Source organism: Truncatella angustata, assembly GCF_020726525.1.
Source record: "Truncatella angustata strain MPI-SDFR-AT-0073 chromosome Unknown BKA67scaffold_5, whole genome shotgun sequence".
Classification (NCBI taxonomy): Eukaryota; Fungi; Ascomycota; class Sordariomycetes; order Amphisphaeriales; family Sporocadaceae; genus Truncatella; species Truncatella angustata.
In genome coordinates this window covers 1,537,394-1,555,077 of record NW_025763385.1, presented here as the reverse complement: position 1 = coordinate 1,555,077, position 17,684 = coordinate 1,537,394, and the positions used below count along the sequence as shown (strand labels likewise).

At 52.9% G+C, this 17,684-nt stretch overlaps 5 protein-coding genes across 5 annotated transcripts; 2 read left to right on the top strand and 3 right to left on the bottom strand.

Annotated features, from left to right (window-relative positions):
* Window positions 1-503: 503 nt before the first annotated feature.
* BKA67DRAFT_659622 (uncharacterized protein) lies at window positions 504-1,849 on the bottom strand (the record flags this gene model as incomplete). The annotated part of the gene is made up of 2 exons (XM_046107476.1): window positions 504-1,328; window positions 1,421-1,849. 2 exons carry the CDS (start codon window positions 1,847-1,849, stop codon window positions 504-506), a joined length of 1,254 nt encoding a protein of 417 aa, XP_045957247.1.
* Window positions 1,850-4,410: 2,561 nt separating this feature from the next.
* On the bottom strand, window positions 4,411-5,307 carry BKA67DRAFT_659621 (uncharacterized protein; the record flags this gene model as incomplete). Its single annotated transcript, XM_046107475.1, has 3 exons — window positions 4,411-4,553; window positions 4,765-4,986; window positions 5,166-5,307. The coding sequence occupies 3 exons, from the start codon at window positions 5,305-5,307 to the stop codon at window positions 4,411-4,413; spliced, it is 507 nt and encodes a 168-aa protein (XP_045957246.1).
* A 5,515-nt stretch (window positions 5,308-10,822) lies between these two features.
* Window positions 10,823-12,143, top strand: BKA67DRAFT_659619 (anticodon-binding protein; the record flags this gene model as incomplete). The annotated part of the gene is made up of 7 exons (XM_046107474.1): window positions 10,823-10,828; window positions 10,948-11,256; window positions 11,337-11,378; window positions 11,432-11,544; window positions 11,597-11,748; window positions 11,803-11,875; window positions 11,942-12,143. 7 exons carry the CDS (start codon window positions 10,823-10,825, stop codon window positions 12,141-12,143), a joined length of 897 nt encoding a protein of 298 aa, XP_045957245.1.
* A 2,168-nt stretch (window positions 12,144-14,311) lies between these two features.
* On the top strand, window positions 14,312-16,009 carry BKA67DRAFT_306264 (t-SNARE). Its single transcript, XM_046096114.1, has 4 exons — window positions 14,312-14,561; window positions 14,667-15,176; window positions 15,229-15,544; window positions 15,607-16,009. The coding sequence occupies exons 1-4, from the start codon at window positions 14,481-14,483 to the stop codon at window positions 15,651-15,653; spliced, it is 954 nt and encodes a 317-aa protein (XP_045957244.1). The 5' UTR covers window positions 14,312-14,480; the 3' UTR covers window positions 15,654-16,009.
* Window positions 16,010-16,086: 77 nt separating this feature from the next.
* Window positions 16,087-16,597, bottom strand: BKA67DRAFT_568146 (uncharacterized protein). The gene has a single exon (XM_046103014.1). It carries the CDS (start codon window positions 16,518-16,520, stop codon window positions 16,365-16,367), a length of 156 nt encoding a protein of 51 aa, XP_045957243.1. The 5' UTR covers window positions 16,521-16,597; the 3' UTR covers window positions 16,087-16,364.
* Between the last annotated feature and the right edge of the window lie 1,087 nt (window positions 16,598-17,684).

The window sequence follows — 17,684 nt, the reverse complement described above, 5'->3', positions numbered from 1 at the left end:
CTATGGACAGGCCTCATCTTGTGTATTTGGTCGCTGGGTTTGCAGGATGGCTGATTTGCTGCGCATTCAAGGGTGGGTTGCACCGGAGTTGGCCTGACTGACTGCATCGCGACTGGGTTTTGCACAAATCAGGATCCCCAGTTGTATTTGTACATACATACATAATTACTCTATCCCTCTTCTTGACAAAACCATTTGGTTGGGTGTGAAGACACACGCGTGCTGTGTTGCTGATTGCAATTATATCGCCAGCATGTCCTTCTGATTGGCGACTGCGAATGTCAACATATAGGGCAACCGGGATAATGCAAATACACAAGTGACCTCTTGGGTCCATTTATATATAAGTTTGTGAAGATAAAATCAAAGCTAGATTGGCCGCTATCGAAAGCATGAAGTCAATGCCGTAACACGTGTCTAGGTATCCAGGGGGGAACAAAATCAAACAACTCAAAAAGCACACACAGACACACACACACACACATCCTGGAAGTGATCCCCCATCATAAGTTCTCCTCTTGGGATAGCCGCAATGGCTTAACAGCCTCTGGCGGCGGCGGCGGCGCCTGCCCATACCCCTTGGCGTCCATGCTCATGCGGCTCATCTGGCTGGCCATGCTCAGACCGGTGCCCTTGCGCTCCCTCGTGGCCTTTGCCCACCTCTCCTCGTGGCGCCCGGCCTTGCCGCTCTTGGTCGAGCCGGCCCTCTGTGATGCCGCCGCTGGTGCGGACGACGACGACGCCCCGCCGGCCTGGTCTTCGGGACCCTCGAGGCCCAGCACGTCCACGAGCTCGGGGATCTCGACGTGGTCGCGCGTGTTGCGCATGCGGTGGCACCAGGTGACCTTCTTCTCCTCGCCCCTCTTGTCGGCGGCGCGGTCGTCGAGGTCGCCCAGCGGGTCGCGGTCGGCGGCGCCCGCGGACAGCTCGTGCGGCGTCGCGATGGGGCTCTCGACGCTCAGGCTCGCCGGCTCGAACAGGAACTCCCCGCCCACCTGCTTCTGGTCCCCCATCTGCAGCACCAGCCCGCTCTTGACCTGCTTCAGCGCCTGCGCGATCCCCGAGAAGACCGTCTGCGCCATGCTCTTGTGCTGCATATAGGCGGGCCGGTCCCCCGCCGCCAGGGTCCGGATCATGCCCAGCTCCTTGTACAGGTGCTGCGTGTTGTCGGCGTACACGGGGTACGGGCACCCCGTCTGTTGCAGGTAGGCCTGGATGAGCTTGTGCGAGCCGCAGCCGATGACGGCGATGGAGGTCGAGACGGGGAGCTGGAGGAGGGACTCGGGAGGGATCGCCGCGGAGAGGTGGCGGAGGTATTCTTGGCAGTTCTACGAAGGACAGGCGTCTGGCTTTAGCATATATCGCTCCTCCTTGCGCCGCGGGGAGGGACGGGGAGGGACGGGGAGGCAGAAGCACTTACACCGCAGAAGAAGTGGCGGATGAATATGATCAGCACACGCCGGGCCACGTTGGGCCCCGTGTACAGACTCTTGAAGGTATGCGACTTGCCGCTCTCGTCTAGAACCGTGTACTTTTCGAGCTTGCGCAGTGTCTCCTGTGAAGGCAGGTTGTTGTTGGTCTGCACATCTCCTTGGAAGTCCAAGGGGTTCGTGTCGTCCTGGTTGGGGATCGCATCAGCCGGCGGGCCAGTCAAGCCCAGGCTTGTGCCGCTGCCAATGGTAGTATCGACGGGCGAAGCTGATATGGCAGCAGTGTCGAATGGCTCGTTCCTTGTCGTGGCATCTAGTTTGGTAGTATCTGCGCCTTCGTGGGCCTGTGCAGTCTCCGTGTATGCCTTTGGGGCTTCAGTAGGAGCCGCTGTTGCGGCGGGAGCATCCGAGGAGGCCATTGTGTCGATTGTATATTGTTGAGGGTGCTGTTTGCTATTGCTGCATTTGAACTTGAAAGCACACAAAGACAACTGCCATGTATCGAGGCTTGGAGCAGCAGTTTCCGTATGTCTTACGGGATGGTCGGTTCACTGGCGCACTCGAAACACGGAGCTGAGTGGTGGACAGACAAGGATCGCGGGTTAGGTGATGGCTATGGTTATACTGCTGCGTTTGGCTGTGGCAAGGAGAGATGAGTCTTGGGTCAGATCGGCAGGACAAAGGTGGATCTTGGGATTTGTAAGGACGGGTTTTCACAGAGCAGGAATACGAAGTCGAACAAGTTAGATCACAGCTGATAGGTGGTTTGCGACAACTTTTGAACTGAGATGCCCTCATGCTGAAGCTGGTGTCAGGATCTTGATCTTGGCAGACGCAAGCCAGCGGGTGCTAAATGGTGCGCAAGCTAGGGGTCCAGCAGGCTTATTATTTAGTGATAACGCCCCTCCAAGGTTAGTCTAACTAGTGGTTAACAGGGGTCAGAGGAGGGGAGTCAAGGGAGTATCACCCGCACTGCGACGGGCGCCTCATCCTAATACCCACATCAGACCATCGAGGCCAATGAGACCATAATCTCGCCAGTCCAATGCCCAGGCTTAGCCTTTTCGCAACCAAAATGATTGGTTTCCGACAGGAGAGACGCCAGTAGTGGACCGCTGAGCTTTGATTCATGTTTCCAGGTTTTGGGCAAAGCTTGATCGGCTTGTTAGCTTCGCAGCTCTGCAGCTTTGTGACCGTTTCAAGTGTGTATGAGGTCATCCGAATCTGACGGAGTGATAGGTAATTAACATACTGCAGCACGGCTTCAGAGCCTCAAGACACACGGCTTTGTTATCATCAAAACTTCGAATTGTCTGCCCGCAGACAGCCCTCTCTCATGTACGTGGTCCTCCAAATCATAGCTACACCCTGCTGTCCTGGATTAGTGAGTAGTAAACAACCTACAAGCAATGTCGGCAGCGGTTGCATCCGTTCTTAGCTCTGCTCATCACAGGTGATGCTATTTTTCAGGAATGACAAGCAACACTCCGCAATTCATACATGTGTGTAGCTCAACAGTCTCCAGCCACCGAGCCGCCAGCTTCCATAAGTTTTCTTTTCTTGTCAAAGGTACTCTTCTTGTCTGGAACAGGGCGAAAGGCCAATCGGAACGTAGCTCTTTCCCGGTCGTTAAATCTAGCCATACGGATTGTTGTCGCCTTTGCGAATAAGATCACACAAACGGCACCACGATGCTGTCATAGCGTAGTTGAAATGGTTGTCTGCTCGCGGTTTTGAAAGTCGACATATCTTCTCGTACATTATTGTGGCCGAATATGACGTTCTTGCAAAGACGTGCAGCTTCCCTGCGCCTCGAGCAAGGGCTTCCCTTAAAGAATGTGCACCAGGCTCGTTTCGATACATACCATTGGAGGTGACATAGCCGAGGGGGGTACTGGGCGATATCATCGAAGACACCGATGAAGACTTTGACCCGGACCACACGCTCGCGTGTAGTAAATACGACAAGACCAGAACTACAAGTGGGCCGGACAAATTAGAGAACCCTGTCGCGCTCAACCTTGACGCTTTACGGCACTGAAGAGCCTCCGCCATCTCTGCATCGTATGCGAAGGCTCTCGGATTCAAAAGTGCCATCACAAGGACTTAATCCTCGCAGCAAGAAAGGAATAGCGAACCGTCCATGTCCAGTAACGTTCTGATGACCATCCTCAGCGTTCGCTCAACGCCCAACCGGCCGAAGACGGCGACGACTCCGTAAAAACAGGAAGGGGGCGGGGGATGGCATGCATGATGGGTTTGGCATTTTGGTTTTGAAAGTGGTTGACAATCACCTGTAAGCGCCATGTAAGTCTCAGTCCATAGTCCCCTGGAAGAGGGAAATAGGTGGACTTGGCTTTTCCATCGATGGGTATCGAATTATGGCTGCTTTCCTTCGTTACACAGAAGCCTCTCCTTGTGTAGCCTATGGATGTGGGCTTTGCGGATGAATAGGGGCCACGCATACGCTGCGCTTTTCTTTGCCATTTCCATCGTTCTTGGCTCTTTTCTAGTATGTTTCTTGGTTAAGTGCGTCTCCCGTGGTGCGTGCTTAAATTGAATATGGGCAGATTGGGTATAAACATGTCCATCTTCTTCACTTTAGCTTGGTCATCTCAACATCACGTTTCGAACAGTCCCGTTTTACATGATATAATATAGCTCGAGAGGCTGCGTTCTGTGTCCTGCCGCCTCTTCGGCTTCGAACGATTACCATGCCTGCTTTTCAAGGTCTCCAGGGGATATGGTCGGGATGGAATTTTTTAATGACCACTAAAATGCTCGACATATCCGCTGTTCTCTTGCGATTCTTTCATCTTTACTTTATTTTGTTTTTTCTTCTGCAATAGTCGAGGCTCTGGAGTTTTGGGGACTTTTGAGTCCACGCGAAAACTAGTTCAATGAACGAGGAATAGTGAGTAATATCCCATAAATCTTTTTACTTACAAAATCACAATGAATCTATAACCGTATCGTCCCTTCAATTACCACCCGCCTCCGCGGCAGCACCGCAGCACTTCTTGTACTTCCGGCTGCTTCCGCACGGACAAGTGGCGTTCTTGGCAATACCGGCGCTCGCCTTGGGGATACCCGTCGGGTTCTGATCGACCTGACTTGGAACCACTACGGAGAACGAAGTCAGTGATGTCTTTCTCCCGAAAACTTCAGCTCGGCGGATGATGTCTCCAAGAGCATCGCGGGAGCTCTCCCCAATATCTCACCGACCCTTGGAGCAATACGTGTTCCAAGGGACATGGAACTCAGCAATTAAACGGTAAAAGGAAGAAGAAGAAAAAAAAAGAGAGAAGAAGACAATAAGCAAGAAAACACTAACACCCTGTGATCTCAGTCAACATGTCATTAATCTGCCTCTGACCGTCGGTATTGCACTTTTCCTTCTCGCAGACGGGCGTGACCAGGACGGCGACAAAGGGGTCCTCGGCCAAGTGCAGGTACGACATGGGGGTGGTGAGGACCTGTCTGGTGGGCGCGCGCTCACAGACGCCGCACTTGGCCTGCGAGGCCGCGATGCACTCGTCCGCGTGCTGCTGCATGACTACACGGCATTTCGGGGTCAGCAATGGCCAGTTCGAGGGTATGTGGGTTTCTCTCCGTATGTGCATGTGTAGGTGTTGGGGGTGATGTTGTGAAAACTATCGTAAAGAGCCCAATTGTCTCTGATGGGCGATCCGCGCTCCGGAAGCAGGCCGGAATATGGTCTCGAAATTTGCTTACCGGGCGCCAGAGCGCTTATGTAGAGTTGGCGATAATCTGGATCCGCGCCGGATGACGCGCCTATGAGGCGCGCCGGCAGGTCGTGGTGGAAGGTCAGGGTGCGCTCGCAATTGAAATCGAAGCGGACCTTGCGGGTTGCCATTTTTGGTTTGTTTTGGTGTGGATGAATATCACAACGAGATAGGTTGCAAAATAGGTGGTTGTAAGAGTTTTGCGAGAGTATAATTACGAGGCAGAGAAGGGTAAGGGTTGTAGGAGAACTGTTGAAAATGATGAATAAGAAACTCTGCAACTGGTGTGATAGGTTCTGCCAATGTGCTGCCAATGTGGTAAAAATGGGGTTAAATCTCGAGTGAGGTCAAATAAGGTTGCACTAGAGGTCCCGAACAGTGGGCTTTGGCGGTTTCGGTCCCCTCCCTGTCAGCTCATTACGGACCCTCAACTCCTCTCAAAGCTCATCCATGTGACATGAATACATGGCCACACATGCCTATCAGATTCGTAGCGTACTTTGTTTACTTGAAGAAAGGACCATACCCGATGGCAGCGGTTTTGGGCTTAGTGGCTGAGGCTATTCATGTTATTACACATTGAATAAAGAAGGCATATAGTGGCAAACGAGTGTGTATTAACGAGTGTGGTCAAACTATTATAAACAATCTGTCGACGATTTTGTCGAGAATTATCGCAAGTGGCTGCATTGCCAACGAAGCAAGAGCAAACGATGGGCCGTTCGCTTCTTGGCGGCAGTTGGAGGGCTCAATACACAGTGCAACATGCAGACGCTTCTGTAACAGTATCCTTGCCAGTGGCTGTGGCAGTATCAACCTGACGCCCGTTGAAGACGTCGGTAGTACTTCGCCGATAAGGCAGTGCCCCGTGAGTCCCAACCGTGCGATGGAAAGATGACGGGGTGGTCGTGTCTTCCGTGCTAGGTGGCCAAGGGCTGTCCGTTGAAGCAGTCGGGTGAAACGGCTGGCACAGATCTCCGTCGGTTCGAGGTCGAGGACCGCGGGTATGGATACCTCCAAGCTCTGCAACATACACTGCAAGAAGCCTCCTGATTCCTGATGGATTCCTGGTGATTTCAAGTCTGAGATGGTATGGCTGAACCATAAGGACTTCATCTTGGTGCTGCTGATGATTCCATAGAACGGGATGACACAAGTGAATAAACTTATGCCGACGACATGTGCAATCAGTCGTATCCACCACCAATCTGACTAGCAAAGGCAGTGCTGATGCTCTTCTCGTCATCGTCATACCGACGACCGCCAAACCCATTTGGATAGCCTGGTCTTCCCGAACTTTCCACGTACTGCTTCAAGCGATCGGACTGTGTGTAGGAGGCAGGCCTTGCAGAACGAAGAGCATCCTGGAGACCAGCGCCAAGACTGGCACCGCCCTGTCCGACACCTCTGCCACCAATGACAGATGCGCTGGCATCGGTATACTCCGAAGTAGCGACGCTCTCGCCAGCAATGCTCTCGGCGCCACGGCCACCTCGCTTGCCGCTTATGCGACCACCAGGCGCGGTGAAGCCAGGCAAGCCAGGCCACTGTTCTGGGTTGAACGATGAGAACATCTGAGGAAAGGCGCTGTTGCCAAGACCGGCACCTCCGAGTGCGGAGCTGTGAATGCTAGAAACATCATCGGGAATGTAAGACATCATAGAACCCGCATCAAAGTCCTGAACAGACATGGAGGAGCCTTGGGGCTGCCCATTACGGCTGTTGGGATATCCAGGACCAGAAGCATAAGACATCTGGTTGGGGCGTTGACGGAAGGTGTTCTTAGGCTTGCTGAACTGCAAGAGAGAGGTTTGAAGGTTTGTGAGCGGACCTTCGACCAAGCACTTTTGCTCCTTGAAGTGGACAAGAAGGTGGTGCCACAGATCATGTTTAGAGAGAACCTTGGGGTTGCCAATGATGACAAGGCCGTATTTGGCACGAGTGAGGGCCACATTCAGACGTCGGGGGTCAGAAAGGAAACCAATGCCCTGATTGTCATTGGAACGCACGCAGGACAGAACGATAAAGTCCTTCTCACGACCTTGGAAAGCATCAACAGACGCGACTTCGACCTCTTTGTAAGCATCCTTCTTGAAAGTACCCGTATTCTGCATTGTGCTGACGATGTAACTTCTCTGACCTTCGTACGGGGTGATGACACCAATGTCTGATGGTCGCACACCGGCCTTGAAGAAGCGGGTGACAGTCTTCTCGACATTTGTGGCTTCTGCTCGGTTGAGATAGGATGTTCCAGATGCTGAAATTTCTTCGTTGCCCAGGTTGGACCAGAACATCATTGGCATCTCTGCAACAGGCCAGGGGAAATCGACGTCCTTTCGGATTCTGCTAGGAGCAGAAACACCATTCTGAAGAGAGCCGTCGTAGAACATGTTGGAGGGGAATTGAGACAGACAGGGGTGCATTCGGTACTGGATGTTGAGGCGGATTGGTGTGAATCCCAGACGAACAAGACGTTCGAAGAGAGACTGATTGAGGCCGGCCTTGGCGGCCTTCTTGTTCATGATGACAGGACCCAGCTGCTTATGGTCACCAACGAGGACTACCTGCTTGCAGCCCAACACGAGAGGGATCATGCATTCTGGTTCGGCAGACTGAGTCGACTCATCGATCAGGACGTTACGGAACTTCATCTTTGCTAAGCGTGGATCTCCTGCTCCCACACAAGTGCAGCAGACAACATCAGCATTGCTTAGGATCTCTCGTTCAGCAGCTCGAGTAAGCTGCTTGTATTTCTTCTCGTCGTTGCTTGCTAATTCACCGGCATCTGCCTTGAGTTGAGACAGCTTTACCAGTTCCGGATTGCTGTCAAGCATTCGGACCTGCTCATGAAGAGAAAGAAAGCTCACAGACGACTCAACATCCTCGCGAGACTTGGCGGTCAGCCGCACAACTTTGAGCCCGGTCAAGTTAATGCGCTCGCAAAGCTGGTCTACAGCAACGTTTGACGGTGCGCACACGAGGACCTGGCTGCTGTTCATCTTGGCCAGATGGTAAATAATGGTGGCTGAAGTCACAGTCTTGCCGGTTCCAGGAGGCCCCTGAATCAAGCTCAAGGGGTTAGACAAGACGCTTTTGATAGCGCTGATCTGACTGCCGTTTAGCTCTGGGAGACCGGGGACGCTGAACTTCTTAGGTAGCTGGGTTCTCGACGGAGCGACGGCGACTTCGTGTCCAAGTAGCTTGTGGAATATGTAACCCGAAACACTCAGTTCGTCAAGGGCGAACTGCTTCATGGCAGCCTGCATGCGGTCGTATGAGGTAGCTTTCCACACGTAATCTGCTGAGAAGTTGTGGGTGCACTCTGTGGGGACCCCTTTGTCGTTACCGGTCTTACGCAGCTCCAGAGTGACCTCGTCGGACTGGTTGTTAGGGATCTTGATGACGTATCCTACGCCCTCCCACGGTGCGCGAAGCTCGCCCTTGTACTTGAGGCGCATCTCGTCACCTACGGCCAGCTTCACATCACCAGATTCCAGCTTAGGGAAGGTGAAGCTTGCAAGATGCTTGTAATTCAGACCCATATCCCAGCGGACGACCAGGCCGTCCTCGGACTGGGCCTCCTTGAGCTTCTTGTCGTAGTCGGACTCCATCTTGACAAGGGGCCCGAAGATGTTCTGATATTGATAAGGGTCTTCGTACTTGAGCAGGACCGGGGCTGGATCATCGTCAATGCTGGCGGCCTTCTCCAAATCAGCAATGGTGGCCGAGGCGTTATCCTTCCACATTTCCTCCAACTTGGCGATCATGGGCGGGGTCAGGTGTCGAGCTCGAAGCTGCTCATTATCGGTCGGCGGTGTCACGAGCCAAGATAGAAAGGCGCGATCCTCGATCAATGGCTGCCATCGTGAAATGTCCCAGCTCATGTCCTTGGAGGAGGTGGAGGCGGCACATGGCTGTCGGCAGAGGAGCACGACAACGGTGTCGGACTTGGCGGGGATGAAGCCGAGAAGGAAAACATTCTTGGTACCACAGTTGTAGCACTCGAGGATGGTGTCGCCTAGAGCGGACTCGGGATGAAGCTGGACCTCCTTGTGTCGAGCGCGAACGAGGTGGTTGACGATATGGGAAGAGCTGGCATTGCCACGAGCGCTACAAAACCACTTGTTACAAGCGAGACACTTGACGACGGAAGCGGGTGAGTGGATGCCGCAATATCTACAATGAGTTTTGTTAGTGGCGAATCCCGGCAAGTTTTCAGAGGGGCGGAGAGGGGAGAGCCATACGCGCAAGCATGAGCAGGTAACTTCTTCTCTTCCTCGGGTGTCGCCCTGTTGATGTTGAGATCTTTCAAGGCACCAACTGGGACGCTCGCCAAGCTCATGTCGTCGTCGTCGAAGGCGGCCTCGGTACCGTTGTCATCGTCGTCGCGGCGTCTCGTATTGCCCGGGCCTTTGCGCCCGGCGAACTTGTTGCCATAGAGCAAGCTCTCATCGTGGTCGAGGGCAGACAAATCGTCGCCGCCAGCGTTGATGGCGGCAGCCGAATCGGAGATCAAGTGGTTGCCGACATGGGTAAATGCGCCCTCCATAGCGGTGCCGGAGAGGGTGGAGGGTGTTGGTCGAGGCTGGGGGATCTGCTATGCTTTTGTTCTATGGCGGGCGTTTGATTAGCTATCTATCGTGAGATGTGTCTCGACTCGTTTCGTTTCGTTTCGTTTCGCTTCGCCTCGGCTGACCTCGCATGTCACACAAGGACAAAGGAAAGCGAGCAACACATAAGCAAGAACTAAGCTGGCAGGGTATTGGAGGAAGTGAGGACGAAGAGAAAAGGAAGTGGACGCAATGGATGCATACCTAGCAGGATCGGCAAACACCAAGAAGAGCAAATCAATGGTATGAGGCTGGTTGCCTCTGTGCGGCCTACAGTGTACAGTACGTATGTATGAGTGGCTCAAGGGATGTTGGTTGATAATGGTGGGGAAGCAAAAGACAGGTTGGGTCACATCGCTGACTGATTCAGATTCTCGAGTGTAGACTAGAAATTTAATTTAGTCAAGACCTAAATCACTCGCATACGACCAAAGATCTGTTGGCAGTGGTTGTTCGCAAGTCCAGCCGCCAGGAAGGATTGTCGGAAAGGTTGAAGTGGGATATATATTTTTTGGGGGGGGGGTGGGTTTGGTCAGAATACTTACACTTAGGTAAGGTTAACAAATTCAATGCGCTTTCCTCGCAGAGGATTTCTGAACGGCGGTGCTGCGTGCTGCGTGTTTCGTGCATCCATAGGCCAGTCAGGCAAAGCGCATACTGCTAGGAGTGGGCCCCAAGAACAGCGACAACTGCATGTTATTAGCCCTTGGAATTGGAAAGCGAGGGAGAGCCGCCTTGATAAGGATAAGGTAGGCCAGCCTCCCCGGCGTTTCCCTTCTCATGCCCCGACACAGATCTGTCTAACCTTATTGGACTAGACCTATGGATAACGCAGTGCCTTTTCTAATCCCTGCAACTTTTTTGCGCGGCTCAGAATAATTTCTGGTGGGGTCTTCGCTCAGATGGTCATACAGCTTTTACTTCTTCCCATATCTGCTTGCAACGACGACATCCTCAACAACTGCAACCACTGCCAAGCTTGGCATCGTCTCCCTCTCGGACTACACTGCGCTGTACACCTGATTCCGCCCACAGAATGATTGTACGTCTCTTGTCACTGTCCACCCGTAGCCCCCATTCGCATGGACAAGAATACCACTCCGTTATTTATCACCTGTGCCATGTCAACCACGATTACTTGCTAACGTGCCGTTTACACAGCGCAAACAAGCAAGACAGAGGCGCGACTACCTCTATAGACGAGCCCTCACCCTACGAGACGCTGAGATCAGCGAGAAGAGGTCGAAGCTGCGAGCCTCGCTCGCCTCCGGAAAGCCATTGGACGCCAGCATTGCGAACGACAAGACCCTGCGGAAGGACTATGCCTACGACGAGTCGCGCGAGGATAGGACTGTCACAGAATCCCTGGACTTGGATGACGAGTACTCCAATCTCTCTGGAATCCAAGATCCCCGCATCCTCGTTACAACGAGTAGAGATCCATCAGCCAGGCTCGGTGCTTTCGCCAAGGTAATAAATGCCACTTTCAGACATCCAGCGCGTCTGTGTCCTCGCTCAAATAAGGTGATGCTGACACCTGACCCCAACAGGAGATCCGGCTCTTGCTTCCAACTGCGGTCCGCTTAAACCGAGTATGTAACTACCCGGTCCTTCTCTCTCCTTTCTCGGCTGACCTTGAACAAAGGGCAACCTGATCCTGCCCGATCTTGTGAGATCCGTTCAGGCTGCTGGACTGACAGATACGATTCTGCTTCACGAACACAGAGGTGTCCCTACCGCCCTTACCCTCAGTCACATGTATGCTTCGCCCAGCCCGCCTTCGAATAACAAACCACTAACTCTAGATGAGGCCTCATGGACCGACCATCAGTTTTTCTCTTCATAATGTAGTCTTGAGACATGATATTCCCAATTCAATCCGAGGCACCGTCTCTGAGGCATACCCGCACTTGATCTTTGAAGGGTTCAAGTCGAATCTTGGGCAGAGAGTTGTCAAGATTTGTAAGTACAAGTCCACAGAAGCATGCAGACTTCACACGCTGACATGCACTCCAGTGAAGCATGTGTTCCCCCCTCGGGATCCTCTCACAAGCAAGAACAAGATCGGCTCAAGAATTGTGACCTTCGTGTACGTGAACCCTACAACAAGATTTTCCCCGTCTTGGGGGAAATGAGCTAACCAGGATGCTTCCAGCAACAACGATGATACGATAGAGGTCCGGCACCACGTTTTTGTTCGGACAGGGCATGACAGCGTTGAGTTGTCTGAGGTCGGACCACGAATGTCAATGAGGGTATTCGAGATCAGAAGCGGAACTCTCGAAAACAAGGACGGCGACGTTGAATGGCACTTGACTCAGTACACCAGGACTGGCCGTAAGAAGGAGTATCTTTGATCAGGACGTATCAAGGATCTCTACGGATGCCGCCCCACGATTTGCAACCACTTCATTTCACAGGAAGACGTGGTTGATTGAAGAACGATGGACTTCGTTGCGGATCCAAGCATACCTCCAAATCAAGGTATAACACCCATGGACTGTGGGCTCTAGATACGAGCTCAGGGACCGACCACCGAGAGTCCGCAGAGCCTCAGCAAGGACAAGTTCTGAAGGATCGGCGTACATGTCAACGCAGTACCGTGCTGATTGGCGCGAGTCATATCCTGGAGACTGCCTTTCAGAAAAGTGTCATCTAAAGGGCAATGATGGGCTTATACATTCAGCATGCTCATGGCCAATGTTCGATACGGCGCGATCAGCTTCATCCCTCCATGCTACCACGACTGGTCTAGGCGATCGCTTAACAGAGCAGAGCTTAGTTGCGAAAAACGAAACGCTGTATCAGCTGATGGAAATATCTAGACACGAGGCACAGTCAAGCATAATAATAGGACCAGGAAAGTTAAGACAGTTTTGATGGGAGATGAGATATATGAATCTAGTCCAAGGAACCGTTGTGTGGAAACTTGTTTCGGATCTGAAAGACAAATGTGTCCCGGCTGCAGTAATCTGGAAGAGTTCAAGTATTATGTGCCTAGGCTTACGAGCATAAGTCGACAATGAAAATAGAATTGTGTCTGAACGGCACTGCTGTACATATGATTTCTGGAGTGGCACTTGCGCTCTTCTATAACGAAGCGCGTATCTTCGCTCTCTCGACACCGACCTGTATCATACAACGACCGCCTAGTCAAGGCAACGACTATACATATGGTTCGGTTAGTTGCACAAAGTGGTCAGTACTCTGAAGAATAATGGAGCCTGGGACTACCAAGTTGGCGCCTGCCAAGTGGGCACCTGAGACCACATCCTACCGGGCACTAGCATCAAGCAAGTTGCCCTGATCGAACAAGAACGACCTCAGAAGGGTGTAAGTGTGTTTTGGATGAAGTGTATCTAAGTAATAGTTGGGAGAATTTGTACAGTCTCTGGTTGACCCCGACTGGTCTGCAGCTTCAAGCAGCACGTGTTAGTATGCGCGCACGTGGTCGAATTCGAACAAAATAGGATGACTTGGAATCGTCTAACCTTAGAGAAGTTATCTCAAGTATACTTAGTGGGGGATAACACATGTTTAGATAAGTCAAGTTACGTTTCGCCTGGTGACGTGCATTGAGTATATGACCTGATGGCCACATTACACGGACTCTTGTGCTTACAGCCTTCATGGCCGGACTATTGGTTGATCAAAGAAAAGTCCCGCGGCGAGTATGGCGAGTAATGCGAGTCCGATCAGTACACAGCCACAAAAAAACTGGCAGCGATCAGAGGCAAAAGACACCTGATCCGAGATCCCAGGCGGGCGATGCTTATTTTTGGCTCACAATTGCCGCTTGAAGTTCGGTTAGAGGCCCTGATCGGCATAGCTTGCAGGCTCTTTTTTTCTCTCTCTCTCTCAACATTCCACACCCGCAGTCTGGTCTAGTGCGGCGCGGAGCTTCTTCAGCAGCTTATTGAACTTGAATGTGTTTGCCTGGATTCGCTCACTGCCCACGTGCAGGCATCGTGCAGTAGAACTGAACCCAGCCCATCCGAAAACTAAGTAACCTTAGACTTTCTCCATACGTGCCAAGCACTAAAAAAGGACAGTCGCGGCTAAGCCATCTGCTGTACGCGGACTCGGGGAGAAGCGTTGTGCAAATAAGTAAACGACATGGCCTCGTACTCGAATTGGCGTGCAAGCTTTCATTCATTCCAATTAAGCTTAAAAACAATTTCCCAACCCTCAACTGCTCGTTCTTGCGCAGTTCCCTCGATCCATTCGATTCAATCGTGAGAAAGTGCTCTTGTCGCCTGCGGGGGATAAACAAGTTTCACGTAAAGAAAGCCCGGGTGCAAGGCCGCATTGCATTGCATCCCATCTCTTTAATAACGAGACGAGACGAGACGTCATTTCCCATCTGGCCCAGAGAATACCCTGATACCCCTACCAGGAGCCAGCGCCAGCACCAGGATCATCAAGCGGGCGCTCAGGGCAATCGAGCAGTCCGCCAAGGCAAAAGTCAGCAAGCGACTTCCTTCATCAGAAATCAGCTGCTTTCTCAATTGTGATCACCACATCTCCATTCTTTTCCTTCCTTTTCTGTAGCACGGCAGCATCACAAACACATCAGGCATCACGTCGCATCACGTTTGCGCATCGCCGTCTATTTACTTCCAGCCAGTGCACAGCAAATTGACAGCGTCTCAATTCCAACACAAGCCCGACGGCAGTAGAGGCATCAGACCAGCATGTCTTACGGCAATAAGTATCAAAACAACCCCTATGGGGCCGAGCAGGGTAATCCATACGGCACCCCGTACGGAGGTCAGGTAAGCAACACCACATGAACGACGAAGGCAGCCGCCGCGCTGTCCGGCCGCTCAAAATCAATTGCACGCGACATGAATGAGCTAATTATTTATCCTGCGCTCTAGGATGAACACGAGATGCAATCGTACCCCCAGCAGCAGCAGCAACAACCATCAAGCTCTCTCACACTCTCGCAACAAGATTTCTTGCAGCGGATCAGTCACCTGCGCGAACAAGTCAGCACCTTGGCCACGAATGTCAATGCCATCGCATCACTACACCAGCGCGCCCTCGCCGAGTCCGACGGTGGCTTGTCGGCTCAACAGCTCGAGCGGCTCGTCGCCGAGACCAACGCATTAAACCAGGGTATCCGCGACCAATTGAAGTTCCTCGCCACGGATGCGAGCCGCACTACCGATGGCAGCAAGGGCCTCAAGGACCAGCAGGTCAACACCATCAAGAACAACTTTGAGCGCGAGCTTCGCAACTACCAGACCGAGGAGGGCCAGTACCGCCAGCGCTACCGCGACCAGATCGCCCGTCAGTATCGTATTGTGAACCCTGACGCGAGTGAGGACGAGGTCCGCCAGGCCACCGAGGCTGACTGGGGCAATGAGGGTGTCTTCCAGACTGCCGTGCGTGCTTCCCTCATCCTTTCCGCCAACTCCGTGCTGACCTTGTTGATAGTTGCGCACCAACCGTACTGGACAAGCCACATCTGTCCTGGGCAACGTTCGTGCTCGTCACAACGAGTTGCAGCGCATCGAGCAGACCCTGATCGAGCTTGCCTCCATGTTCCAGGATCTGGCTGTTCTGGTTGAGCAGCAAGAGGTAGCCGTTCAAGCTGCCGAGCAGAATGCCGAGAACACCACCAAGTGGACCGAAGAGGGCAACCAGCATGTTGGTAAAGGCATCAAGTCTGCCCGCAACCGAAGAAAGCTCAAGTGGTGGTGCCTCCTCGTCTCCATTCTCATCATCATTATCATTGCCGCTGTGGCCGCAGGTATGTGTTTTGTTCCCCGACCCAGATTTCCTCCAGGACTAGGGCTAATGCTCTCACTCAAGGTGTTATTTGTGGAACGCAAGGCAAATGCACCAGCGGCAACAAATAGAAGTTTTGACTGTTGGTCTGATCGGATATTACGAAACTCTTCCATTTCAGCTGCCTCCTTGGTTCATCTAATATACCCGAAATCACGATGGATGAACCGCTGGGGGCTGGCGAGAGCAGTATCACAAAAAAAAGGAGGCAGCTTACAGCGACGCTGATCTCACATTATCAAATACTAGACTTCCATTTAATCTTCGGCATTTTTGTCCCTTCGGAGCAGGGGTAGGAACAGCCTATAATGCATTGTTCTTTTGTACGTATTAGTACCCATTTTTCTCGAGGCCCCAAGGGACCACGCCAGGCATGAGAGTTAGGATTGCGTAGGGAGGGAGGATTGCCTTGGATTTGTCGGAGCTTTGCCCACAGAGCTGTAGATTAGTAAAAAATTCAGCATTGTACGTTTTCTATCGGATGACCTTTCACGATGTACATGTATACCCTAGTTAATTCATCAGGTTCTCCCTAAACTATCTTACTGCTCATCTTTCACCGCACAGGAGCCTGCAGAAAGATGCCTTGCTTAACAAGAATCATGAAGACTAAGCTCTCTTTGCACCGTGTAGTCCAAGATTAAGTGGTTCTCCTTATTAAAACTGCCGACAGCATAACCTTCAGACGCATGTGCGATGCTGACCCACGCCCCGCCTCTCGCAACATCTCCCTCCTCACGGTAGCCCTGTCATGATTACAGTCCCCCTACCCTAGGCAGCCGTCACGCCGTCTCGACCTGGAACCCCCGAAACCCGACCACGAGCCTCTCACCCCCAGCGCGGCCCTCCGGATCCGGCCGCGCCGCGAAGGCGCCGACCCAGGCGCTCGCCCCGCCCTCGTGGTCGTCCAGGAACACCCACGGGACCTTCCTCAGCATCGTCGTGGCCGCCGCGCCGCCGCCCGCCTGGACGTGGTTGACGAGCAGCGCGTGCCCGGCCCGCACGAGCTCGACGGCCGCCCCCATCCCGGCTCCCGCGGAGGGCGGCCCCGCCGCGTGCAGGCTCCAGTCGCACCACCCGCCCCGGGGCTTCGTCACCACGCTGAGGTAGACGCGCCCGTCCTTGGCCTCCAGCCCGGCCTTGACCCAGGCTGTCTGCCCGCTGGCGGTCTCTGCCGAGGGCGGCAGCGAGGGGTCCGAGGCGGGGTCCGGGAGGATCAGCACCAGGCCTGCGTGGTCGTATTGGAGCGTGGGGGTGTAGTGAAGCTCGAGGCGGGCGCGCCGGAAGGAGGAGAGCGGGGTGGAGGTGGGGTGGTAATAGGCTGTAGGCGCCGTCAGGATGTAGCTGGGGCTGCGTGAGGGGGAGGCGTGGATGTCTGACCCGGAAGGGGCGGAGAGGGTGAATGTTGTGTCTGGGGTGTTGTTGGGATGCGCTGGTGGCTGGTCTTCTTGTGTTTGGTGGCTGCTATTAGTGTGTTGTTGGGGTTGTGTCGCCATATTTTTTTTTTTTTAAATTCTCTTGTAACTTATGTAGTCCCGGTGCTTGAAGAAATGAAAATGTGTGTCTCTGTCTTGGAACAGGCGTCTCTTGTACGTGTTTGCGTTGAGTTCTTCTTCTAGCGGGAAGGCTCCTACGTTATATACATCACTGCAATCTGTGTATGTTGCGCTGTTCGGCCGGTATACGATATTGCTAGCGACGCAGAACCGAGAGAGTATGTATAGTCTCGACTTGCACTAATCCGCAAGAAGTTACTTTTCCGACCGCAATCCCAGAATGCAAGGCAAGAGGGAGGATTTGACCAATCGCTGTGGATCAGCAGGTCAGGATTTGAACTGGCCGTTTAAGGGCGCAAATATAATCCCACATACGACATGCATTCTGGACCGAATACTAGCCATTGCAGCCATAGAGGGATGCTGAGTAGTTCGCCGAATTTCAGTATTGAATAATACTATGTAACTTGCCATGGCACCATGGTTCGGAACGTCGAGTGCGGGTAATAACTAGCGAAGACACGGCGGATGAACGTTTGCTCATAAAGCGTGCGGTGATTACAAACTCGACTCCAGCCACCATTATAAGTTCCATAGTTTTAGCCA

Excerpts from the sequence above, each read along its gene's own strand:
- BKA67DRAFT_568146 (XM_046103014.1), bottom strand. The coding sequence starts at position 16,520 with ATGCTGAGGAAGGTCCCGTGGGTGTTCCTGGACGACCACGAGGGCGGG.
- BKA67DRAFT_306264 (XM_046096114.1), top strand. The coding sequence starts at position 14,481 with ATGTCTTACGGCAATAAGTATCAAAACAACCCCTATGGGGCCGAGCAG. Across the intron at positions 14,562-14,666 it reads GCACCCCGTACGGAGGTCAG|GATGAACACGAGATGCAATC; the intron begins GTAAGCAACACC and ends CCTGCGCTCTAG. Across the intron at positions 15,545-15,606 it reads CATTGCCGCTGTGGCCGCAG|GTGTTATTTGTGGAACGCAA; the intron begins GTATGTGTTTTG and ends CTCTCACTCAAG.